We start from the raw sequence: 11,913 nt of genomic DNA, 5'->3' as shown, positions 1-11,913 counted from the left end.
ATTGGCTAGTTTATAAATAAGTTGAATAGGATGAGTCCCAGGACAGACCCTAGGGGGAACCCACTAGTTACCTCTCTCCACTCGGAAAATTTACCATTTATTCCTACCCTGTTTCCCATCTTTTAACCAGTTATCAATCCAAGAAAGGACCTTCCCTCTTATCCCATGGCCATGTAATTTACACAAGAGCCTTTGGTGAGGGACCTTGTCAAAGGCTTTCTGGAAATCTAAGTACACTATAGCCACTGGATCCCCCTTGTCCACAAGTTTGTTGGCCCTCTCAAAGAACTCTAGCAGATTACTAAGGCATGATTTCTCTTTACAGAAACAAGTTGACTTTCCCCCCACAAATTACAGTAGACTTCCGATAATCCGGCATCTTTGGGACCTAGGTGGTGCCAGATTATTGGATATGCCGGAGTATCAGGAGGTACTATAAGGGGGCATACTCCCAACCCAATTCCCCTCTCCCCTACACCTTATGCTCTGGTCCAAGAGCTGCCGGTACAGCCGCGCATCTCCCTCCAGGCGCTGGGGCACGTGTGCTGAGCAGCTGGCTTTTCAATGAGCTGGCCGGGATGCTGTGCGCAACCCAATCCCCCTCCCTTCCCCGGAGCCAAACACCTCCCCTCCCTGCTGTCATCCAATCCCCCTTCTCCCCCAACCTTATGTCCGGTCCCAAAGCAGCTTCCTGTGCTCAGCGGCCAGCTGCTAGCACATGCAGGCTGGACGCTGTGTGCTCTGGGGACCGTGAGCAGAATGGCGTGGGCCGTGAGTGCACATCTGGCTCGCAGTGGCCCAGCTGTGAGAGCGGCTGACCTGAGCAGTTCTGGGTTCTAGTTGATGCTAGACTATCAGGGGTGCCGGACAACTGGATGCCAGACTATTGGAGTTTTACTGTATATTCATCCATGTGCCTGACCATTTTATTCTTTACTATAGTTTCAACGAATGACGTTACTGACGTTAGACTTACCGGTCTGTAATTGCCAGGATCACCTCGAGAGCCCTTTTTAAATATTGGCATCAAATGGACGATGGATGCAGTGGTCTATGGGGGGTCTCCTGTCTGGAAATTGCTACACAGATCTTAAAGAACTAGAGCAATACACATCCACTCTCATGGATGAAAAATGCCACAGGAAATTGGTTAAAGCAGTCTATCTAGCCTCTCTTGTGTCCTGCCGCTCAACAGCCTGCATCACATGTGTCAGAAGAAAGTGAAAGGAATCCTGCAGTAGGCAGTTATGGAATAGCCTGCTTCCAGGGCCATGTCCTTCTAACACAAGCCAGTGAGAAGCTGCCTTATGCTCCGAATACAAAAGCAAAATCCTAAACCTACTGGGAGTTTTGTCCATTAATGATGATAGGGCCAAGATTTTACTGCTATCCCTTGCAGAACCCTTGGATTTTAATGTTCTTTTCCTGGCTTCTTAAAACATCTTTTCTGGAAGTCTCTCTGGACATTCTTAGTCATGTAAATCTGCCATCTTTTTAGAATCCTGGGACTGTAGCATCGAACTATTTGTACTGTGGATCCCTGAGCAAGCCCTAGGAGCCAGAACAAAAGAAAGCTCACCCTCCCACAGCATTTACGGTCTTTTTATTTAAAGACATTTTAAAATCTCTCTCTATAAAAAAGTTTTTCCTGCGGAAGACAGAATGTTCCTGCCGTGTGACAGAATGTTTTATGCCAGGTGACAGAATGATGTCATCACATCATCAGCATGAGCAGGTTCACTCAGCGATGCAAAAGCAGCTAGGGGGGTGGGGGGAGTAGGTGAGTGTAGTGAGCAGAGGGAGCAACCTTCTAGTAACTTTTTAAGAAAGTTGATTTTTATTATTATTTTTATCATTTTTATTTTTTCCTATGGCCAGGCAGCCTGCCATACATTAGGAAAATAACGGAGTGTGAGGAATCTTCATTCCTCATTTGTAAAAGCTGCTTTCTAATGTGCAAAGAACACGTTTCATTTCAAAGACTGCATTTTTACAGCCCATTGAAACTCATTTGCGCACATTACACAGGATGCTTTTTGTAAGATGCTCCATTTCCCCTTCTACTAAGGAGCAGATTTAAAAAACAAAGTTAGTAAATAATGAAAATAGCTTTACCTTGTGGGGGGGAGGGGAGTTCTGCTGAATCGCACATGTGCAGGAAAACAGATCTATAATCACAATGCTGCGTATATGCATAAAAAATACTACAAAATGCATGCATCTTGCATGCACTACATTTCACACTTTCCAACTGAAATTTGTTTAAAGGCATCCATTAATATCGAATGCCAGTTTCTTTTTACTTGATTTAAAATGGTGCTTATGAAGATGCAAAAATGATGAGAATCCAATGAAATATTTTTAATATATCACATCATCCATAGCTCTGTGCTGTAATCTTTTAGGCCTGGTCTACACTAAACCTGGAACGTCGGCTTAAGGTGCACAATTCCAGCTACAAAAAATGCATAGCTGGATTGGCTTACCTTAAACCAAGCCTTGGCAATAGCCACACTGCAGGAGGCCAATGGGAGCAAACGCTGCCCTCAACGTTCAATTTCTGGGTCTATACTAGACCCGCTAAATCAAACACCAGAAATGGACCTCTGGCACAGCGTTCTTCCGGTAAGTGTAGACATGCCCTTAGTGAGTTAGTTAATTCCCTAGCCAAGAATGCACAGTCTTGGTGATGGTTGGGGAGTCTGAACCCTGCTCTCACAAATGTAAAATAATAAAGGTCAATTTACTACTAAATGAAGAGATTTTTGACTGTGCCAAGTGCGATGGGGAGGGAGATATGGTGAACACCTTGAACTAGAAGATTTACCAGGCATTGCTCGGGTCCTTAACTCAAATAACTTTTATTTTCTTAATTTAAATCGCTACTCTGGGGCAGGGCTGAGGAGGAGGGGTTCAGTATGCCGGCTGCTCTGGGGAGAGAGGACTACCCCAGCCCTCTCTTACCGCAGCAGCTTGGGGCTAGGTAAGAAGCACCTCTTCATAGCTGCTGCAGCTTCAGGGGGCACAACTTGGGGAAGGGTGCATGTTCCCCAGCTGGATGACAGACAGTCAGACACACAGACAAATTCTCCAAAAGATATCGTAGGTTTTGCTGTGACAGAGCCAAGGCTTGTGCAAAAATGGAGCTGTCTGCTGCGGCTCCTTGAATTGCTCCTCACAGCGAGAAATTCCCCTGGCTTCCCTGATGTAGGATGGCTATGTGGGAGACTTTAGCTGTGCTGCTGTTAGGTTTGTACTGTAATTATACTTGCACCGCCAAGGCTGCTTTTTCACCAGGAAAAGAGCCGAGCTAATGAACTCAAACTTAAAAACGTTAGTTATAATCCTAGGGAAGACAAGGCCATTTATAGTTGAATCCAGGAAATCTCTGTGATGCCCCATGGTCCTTCTTGTGATCTGCTAACTCATGTGAAAACTATTAACTGCCTTGGCCTCACTAGGTTTTTATCTTGAGTTAGTTAACTCAGGTGAAGATATAACTCTAGAGAAGACAAGGATAAGCCTGTGAAGAGGAAGTGATTTCATAAAATCATGCCTGGTGTGGAGAAAATGAATAAGGAAAAGTTATTGTTCCCACAACATAAGAACTAGGGGTCACCTAATGACATTAATAGGTAGCAGGTTTAAAACAAACAAAAGGAATATACAGTCAACCTGTGGAACTCCTTGCTGGAGGATGTTGTGAAGATCATGATTTTAACAAGGTTCAAAAATTTACAGTGGATAAGTCCAGCAATACTTATAGCCAGGATGGGTAGAAATGGTGTCCCTAGAGCCTTTGTTTGTCAGAGGCTGGGGAATGGGTGATGGGAGGGATTACTTGATGATTACCTGTTTTGTTCATTCCCTCTGGGGCACCTGGCATTGGCCACTGTTGGGGAAGACAGGGTGCTGGGCTAGATGGTCCTTTGAGCTGACCCAATATAGCAATTCTTATGAAGGAATTTTGTAAAGATGGGTGTGTGATATTTGGGTCTAATCCGCACAAATAATTTTGAGCAACTGAGAGTCATTATAGCCATCTTGCATTTTCATTTCCTCTTTGAAGCTGCCTTCATTGCTGGAGCAGCTACTATGTTGGGAATGTGAAGTTTTTTGCCTTGCAGGTATTCTTTGCCGTGCTTTCAGTATTGTCAACGTTGTTACTAGTGTGACATAAAAAAAAAGTAACATTCCTTTCCTTACCTCCTGAAAACTGAGTTTATGATGTTCATTTTCTAAGTACATATGTATCGTTTTATGTCACCAGATATTTTTGTCCTAAGGGGTTAAAACTGACTCTTTTTCCATTTACCTTTTGAAGGTGTAAACCACATAGTTATTTTGGAGAACTAAATTGAAATGCTCCATATAATCCAATCGCTCACATGAAATCTTTCTTCCGAAAGTCTCGCTGAACCCAAAACCTATTCTCAGGAAAATCATGAACCTCTCAAGAAAGCACTGGAGTGGGAAGATTAGTTGGGTGTTGCTTTGGAGTGGAGATTTTAAAGTAACCGCAAGGTAAAACGAGGCAGATACTATAGCCTCTAAAAGACAAATAGAGGATTATGTCTTGGGGCCTTTTTTGAGTAAATTTCAAATCTCTAGTGAACAGTTGATTGCAGCTCTAAAAATTACCTTATTAAGACAAGAGGGGGAAAAAATCTCATTAAGCTTCCAATAACAGGTGCCATTTCATCAAATACTAAAAGAAATGTAACCCTAGGAATGAACAGACCATGTGTTTGGAGAATGGTTGCTAAAGCTGCTTCTTGAAGACACAGAGACATTTTTGCTACTGCAATGAAGATAGAAATGGGAAACGAATCAGTTTCCAGGAAAGGTTAAAGTTGATAACTTTCTCCCTAAGATGTGTAGCGGGAGCTCTGTGTGTGTACTGATGCATTTTAACCCCACTTCCCAAACATTTCTTTGCCTAAACCTGCAGTTCATAAGTTCCTGTGCAATATGCAGTCATTAATTTTAGGAATGCAGGAGAGAATGCAGTCCCCAAAGCATACATAATCCAAGCATGTCTCCCCGGCACCTTTCAAACAGATTTATTTGCGGATGTTTCAAGGTTGAATATGCTACCAAATGTGTAAAGCAATAGGTTTGCTAAAGGTTCGTGAAAAAGGAGGGTTTCATCAAAGCAGCATTCAAGGGACATTAATCAATCTCCCCCCCCCCCCCCGCTCCCTCCACAGCCCCAACACTTCAATTGTGTTTAGATCCATCCACCCACTCCTGTCTAAATACCAAGTCCCACTGTACAATAGGTCACTTTGAGACTTCAGGGTTCTTCATTCTACTCAGCCTCTCCAGCTGCTATTCATTGAACGCTGCCTTTGTAAAGATGGAAGCCCCGGAAAACCTGTAAGTTGACACAATTCACAAGTGACTGAACTTGGGACTATTTTCAACAGTCGCTAAATGAGTTACAAAAGTCCCTTTTTTGTCATGACACTTCAGCTGTGGAGGAGACCAGACCTCCATGGCTCCCCCTTTAAAATGGTGGCCTGGAACCCTGCTTTTCACTTCCTTTGCAGAGCCTATGCGATGCAGTCCCAAGAGAAGTGGCGCAGTTACAAGTTGCTGTGGCTGGTATGGTTCGCCCTCCAGGCCAAGGAAACGGTTACACAACTCAGCTAAGTCTGTGAATGTAGATACAGCCCCCCCGTTTCATAACCTCCTCCCTTCCCCGAGGTGTCTCCTGTAACAGAAAGCTTGAGCTGTTGTCTTTTATCCCTCGCCTGGTGCCTGGCTACGTATTTTATTTTAATTACAGGCTTGTTGAGTCCTATGGAAGAATCTTTTCTTCCAGGTATAAATCACAGAGGCTGTAGCATCCCCTCCATTAGATGAGAACTCTACGTATTTTCTTAAAACTAAATACATAAGGGGGAGGGGTTTTTGAGCTTGAATGCAAACACTGAATGGCTCCCATGCTGGTTTCTAATTCAGGGCTAATTAGAAGGGCAAGTGGGTATTATTTAATTTCCTAACAGGTCACTTATAGGTGACCGTCTTGTACATAAGAACGGCCATATTGGGTCAGACAAAAGATCCATCTAGGCCAGTATCCTGTCTTCTGACAGAGGCCAATGCCAGGTGCCCCAAAGGGAGTAAACAGTGATCCATCTCCAGTCAGACAAATAGAGGCTAGGAACATCATTCCTACCTATCCTGGCTCATAGGCATTGATGGACTTAGCCTTGATTAATCTAGTTCTTCTTTTTAACCCCGTTAAGGTCCTGGTCCTCACAACATCCCCTAACAAGGAGTTCCACAGGTTGACTGTGTGTTGTGTGAAGAAACACTTCCTTTTGTTTATTTTAAACCTGCTACCTCTGAATCAAAATCATACACCAGTGCAAAAAAAGTGACTTCACATATGCCCACCTCAGCTGTTCCTCGACAGCCTTCAAATTTGGGCTCTGGCCGACCCAGGTCCATAACCACAGGCTCCTGCAAAGATCATACAGCTGGCAGCTCCATCATATCAATCCAACCCAAGCACTGTCTCTGCTCAGAACTGTGAGTGATGCCAGAGGGCGAGAGGCAATTGGGGAAGTGTGCAGGTGCCAAGCTGTAGCTTGCAATGAACCCAGAAGCTTCCTGGAATCCAGCACGGTGCTCAAGGAGTGTTGGTCCAATGTGCAATCTGTAACTCCTCTTTAAAAGCAGACTGCTGCACGCTGAGCCAGCTGCAGCTTTTGGAGGGTCCCCTTGTGTAGCCCTCTCAAGAGCTCATTACAGCAATCTAGTCTCGCAGTGACAAAGGCAAGGCTCATTGTAGCAAGAGTGGCATCAGAGAAAAAGGGGCACAGTCACTTTGCCGGGGCAAGGAAGGGATAATGGCTCATGTCCTTAGCTTTGTAACGAGAAGCACTCTTTGGAGCACATTTGGGTCCTGAGTGGGTAGGGCATATAAACACATACTTAGTTCTATTGGGAGTTAATATTCATGTACTTAAAATTAAGCATATGCCTAAGTGCCCCCTCTGAATCAGGGCCATATTAATTATTACAGTATTTGGATCAGACTTCAGATGGTGATAAAGTGCCGCAAGTCATGTCCTTTGCAGAGGCATTGAAATTATATTGACACCATTGATTATCCTATAGGATGCAATTGTACATACACAACTACTAGCCATAAGCTTTTTCAGCAAGGCAAGTACGGTGGAAGAGGTTTGCTGTGGAAAAACTCCCACGGGGCATATTTACTATCATGCTTCACAGGCATCGCATACTGAGATAAAAAAACTGAAATTATGGTCAAGAATGCTCCGAAATGATCCTTTGTTGTCCCTGGGCTCCATCTGTGACTTTCTACCAATAGTCTGCATTTGGCAAAAGAGAATATAGCTGAGCTCTCACCCCCATTTGTTAAAATTGCATTAACACACCGTTGAAATTCTGCATTTTTCTTATCAGCTCTCCGTCAACTGTTGATATTACCGAGTATCGTTGTAAATAGCATTAGAAGTGTGCCATAGTCTTTTGATGACCACCTCTTGCCATCAACCCTTTAAAAATAGGATTCTGCTGTAGTTTTTCTTGTGTGAGGGAATATTTTAATACAAATAAATTACAGTAGAGTACAATGCAAAACACACTTTAAAAGGCCTTCATTGTCACACCAATAAAAAGTCTTAGACCAAACTTCTTGTCTGTCTATGTTAAAACAAACTATCATTGTTCAAAAGTCATTTATTGCCTAGTTTGATTATTTCATCTGCTAACTCTAATATTTAGATGTGTTGCGCTAAACGCTGCTCCCGGTTATACTGCATTTGTACTCGAGTGAGTGCTTGGAATTATGCCAGTGTTAAACAGACTTGTGAGAAAAAAGTAGACCTAGTTATATAGTAGTTTTGTTTTTCTCGCTGAGGAAAGTGCCATCTACTAGGAGAACATAAAAGGATAATTGATTGGTTAATGATAACATTTCTTGTACGATAATAGAGCTTGCAAACAGGTTACATATACCTACGTGGGGCTGCGTTGGTATGTATCAGCTCAGTCTGCATTGATGTGATCTATTTGTAAGCTCTTTTCAGTTGGATTTAAACGAAGTTACGTATTATAGCCAACAGCCCACTGTGCTCTGTATGGTAAAGAAACTGAAACACGGGCATAACTTTTGCTTTTAGTGACACCAATCCCTTTTATTTCATTTGGATTGTACCAGTGTCACTGAGAGCTGAATTTGGCTGTATGTACATACACCTGGACCTACAGCGTACACCTTGGTGAACCACCAGATGTGTGGCATTCTTTGCCCATTAATTAGAATGGCAAATCAGATCAGTCACGGTGCAGATTTTCCTTTGCTAAACAGGGATTACAGAATAGAAATATGCAGTTTTGTAGTAAATCACCTTATTGTATTTGTAAAGTATCAAGTCAATTAGCAACAGACATTTTGATGTCGCTCTTGTGACAAAGCCTTTTTGCCAATTAACTGTGATTTAAATTTGTCACCAGTGCTGAGTAAATAGGTCCCATCCATACTTTTGACTTTTCCAGCAACAGGCCAATAGCATGGGATGAACATAATTGTTAACATTAAAGTAACAATTCTTATAAAATTGTGATTCCTGCTTTTCAATTCCATTTTTGATGCAAAAAAAAAAGAGTGATTAATATTATCCTCTAGTAATTAGTTTCCATTCCACATTGGCATTTTTCCACCCCTCCTGGGTTCTTTTGGTTTGATACTTTGGTTAATGCAAGGGTTCCCCTCCCCCCTCAAAAGAAGTTTAAAACAAGTTCTCTAGTTCTTAAGTGGACCATTTAACAGAACTGAGACCTGAAAATCTGACCCAGTTACACAAAAACAGTGATACTCAGAGTGTGGCTTGGGAGCAGCAAGTGACTCTTAAATGTGTCTCCTACAGCTCTTAGCAGCACATGATAGTAAAACATTGTGTGATCTAATTATTAACCGATCAAGATGCTTTTACTATGTTATTAACCAATGAAGTTATGAACTTCCTCTAAGTAATTTTGTACTGAAAATAATGTATATATCTAATATATGCACTAAATAGTTCCCCTTGTTATACTGTTTAAATAGGAACAGTGCTATAGCAAATGAAACAACAAATTCACCCTACTGTGAATCTTTTGGGTAAAGTTGATTGCTAATTTGACACCTGAACCACTGACGTCAGAGTATCACTGCACTAGCTCATCAAGAATGCCAGTGAACAGAATCACAGGAGAGTTACTAAATAAAATTAGCAGCATGTTTGGCTTATGGTCTTTATCAGAAATATCTTCTATTACGTTGCCACATGTTTCTAGTAACAATAAAATTAAATGGGTCTGTAACATAAATTGATTTCCTCATTGTGGCCCTGAAGTAACTATAATAACATTTCTACATTTGATGCCATGATTTCCCCAAAACAGGCGACAGCTCCACCAGATGTACAAATTAGAGATGATTGTCAAAGCAAATGCCATTGTACCTTGACTGAATGGGTCAGTGATGAAATTTGCATACATACAGAGTTAAACAGAGGCTTCTACTATCTGCCATGCATTTCTTTTGTATGTATCTCTGCACATCAATTAAACATACCAATGCTTTCCCTTTTTAATTCATAAAAGGACTTTTTTTTTGTATTTACATCTAGTCTAATATACATACAGCAATTTTTTTTCCCTGCAGGGAATTGTTTCTCTTAATACTGAAACTCAGAATATTATTTAAAGGGGATTGGATCCACCTAACAGAGTAAAGAAATCGCATTTTATTGCACAGGTTTTTCTGGCTCATGCTAGTGCTAAATATCAAAGCAAAACTGTATTAAACAAGGCTTCCCCTTTCTGGTTTTAGACCGCTTGTGTCCTCCATGTACTCCTTGCTTCTCTGAGTGATCTGTCATAAGGCAGAGTAGCAAAAAAAGAATGTTTCAACTGACAGTTAATAAAGAGCACAATTACGGTCACAGTCAAGAGCAGGAAGAAAAACAGAACAACGTGGGTCACCAGATCTGGCTTATTTATTTCCCCTTCTTTTAACACCCTGGCTGTTGACATATAAAAAGCAGAGGAGCTTACTGGTCTCTGTGTGCTGTTCAGGTAGGGTGTGTTGGTCTGAATAAGGTGAGCTTCCGTGGCACTGGTTGAATTTAACAATTCACTATACATGTTCTTGCTTCGATTGTCTTCCCCCAGAGGTGGATCAGAAGCGAGTAAACGGGTCAGTCTTTGGTGTGGAAGAGGAATGTTCCCATGTGTAAGGGGCTGCAATCCAGCCACATTCTGTACACACGTAAAGGCAGCAATTCAGTTCACTTCCATGCTCAGTGAGTTTGCTTCTTTAATGCTCCCTGGATCACATTCACATCATTAATCCTTGAAACAGTAATCAGGAAAAAAATGTGCATCTAGATATAGATATACCTCTTGTTCAGGCAGTTGTTTTCTCAACCCACCAGGGCTTATGCCATATGGACTTGCTCTTCTGAGTGAACTGGACTGGTTGGCTAGGATGCGTGGACAGGCTCTTCTTAATTTTCCTGGGAGTGTAAGCCAGCAGCCTTCTGTGAATGGAAAAAAAGACTCTCCTCTTTAACAAAACCCCGTGCTGTAAGCCAAACCGAGAAGCAGAGATGCTCTGTACAGCAGCCCTCGCTTGCTGAGAAAGGGAGGCACAGTGGATTTCCAGGTGATTTTCTGAAGAGGGATGCACACAAATCCAGTGCTAAATAAGAGCCACGTCCACCAAAAGAAGCAGCTTCCTCTTTGACATCTAGCTGAATTCCCAGTCGCGATTCCCTCCCGCAGGAGACTCCTTGCTGCTGGAATGCTGGCTCTGTGTAGCATTAGTTGACTTTCCTGAGCTGTTAACTGTGCACTGTGCAGCTTTCACTAAGAAGTGTTAGCTTCCTGGATCAGCTTTTTCAGTTGCCTTAAAGAAAAAAAAAATCTGACCCAAGCCTCTTTCGTTGAAAACAAAAATAAGTTCTTCGCTCTTTCGAAGCTTCTTCCTCAGCCCTGGTCAAGCAAAGCTATTTGCTGGAACTGAGATCTGGGCATGAAGATGTGAAACGTGACTTTTCCCTTTAAACAGACGCTCCACCACAGCGTCACTTGCTACACTGTGGAGGGAAGAAATACACAGTGGTACTGAATGTTTCTGGTGCCTGTGATATCTTGCAGTGACTTGATGCTATAAGGGACGAGATCTCATGATAAATCCTCGTGAGTTTCAAGGCGCTGGCTGTAAAGCTGCTGATAAAGGGGAAAAAAAACCAAAGCACCAGTAAATTGGATCAGAGTTGCTTTCTCTGTCTTGCTCTCTTGCTTGGACTTTTATTATTAAAATGGGTCTCTCTAGGATAAATGAGAAAATGTCTTTTTTCCCCCTACATCGTCTCCCCACCATACCACCCCCTAAGCCTGACAATTAGCATGTTAATTCTTTCTCATCAAATTGCTTATATACTCCCATTAGCTGTTGGCTGGCTGCCAGCTCTCCTTCCCTCACTTCAATACATCTGATCAGCCTGGTTAATACTTTATTGTAGCCACCAGAACTCAAAAATGGGAAGGGGGCCAGGCTAAGGGGGAAGAGGGAACGTTTCTTAACTTGAGAGAGGAACCATGATCCACTCCAGGAGACTGATACAAGCAAACCTTAGAGCAGCGTATGAAGGTTATCGCATCCCAGTCCTGGATGGCTAAGCATTTTAACTGGCGTAGGACCATAATTCTGCCTTCAAAAACAGGAAAAGGAGGAATTATATGGTCAGTGATAGTCACTGAGGGAGTTAAGCACTTGCAGAACTTTGAGCATCTGGGTAACTCCATCCCCTGTATGGGACCTTTCTTGTACTTAAAATTAGGCACATGCTTACGGCTTGTTGTACTCCTGCCCCTCACGCTGGC

The 11,913-nt window shown here is 42.5% G+C and overlaps 1 protein-coding gene across 1 annotated transcript; it reads right to left on the bottom strand.

The window, feature by feature from the left end:
• Window positions 1-7,578: 7,578 nt before the first annotated feature.
• SMIM32 (small integral membrane protein 32) lies at window positions 7,579-11,321 on the bottom strand. The gene has a single exon (XM_075900436.2). It carries the CDS (start codon window positions 10,168-10,170, stop codon window positions 9,853-9,855), a length of 318 nt encoding a protein of 105 aa, XP_075756551.1. The 5' UTR covers window positions 10,171-11,321; the 3' UTR covers window positions 7,579-9,852.
• Between the last annotated feature and the right edge of the window lie 592 nt (window positions 11,322-11,913).

The sequence above is a fragment of the Pelodiscus sinensis genome, chromosome 16, assembly GCF_052426305.1.
Source record: "Pelodiscus sinensis isolate ZL-2025 chromosome 16, ASM5242630v1, whole genome shotgun sequence".
In the NCBI taxonomy this organism is placed as follows: domain Eukaryota; kingdom Metazoa; phylum Chordata; order Testudines; family Trionychidae; genus Pelodiscus; species Pelodiscus sinensis.
Note: the sequence above shows the minus strand (reverse complement) of the source record. Positions and strands in the feature narration are given on the sequence as shown.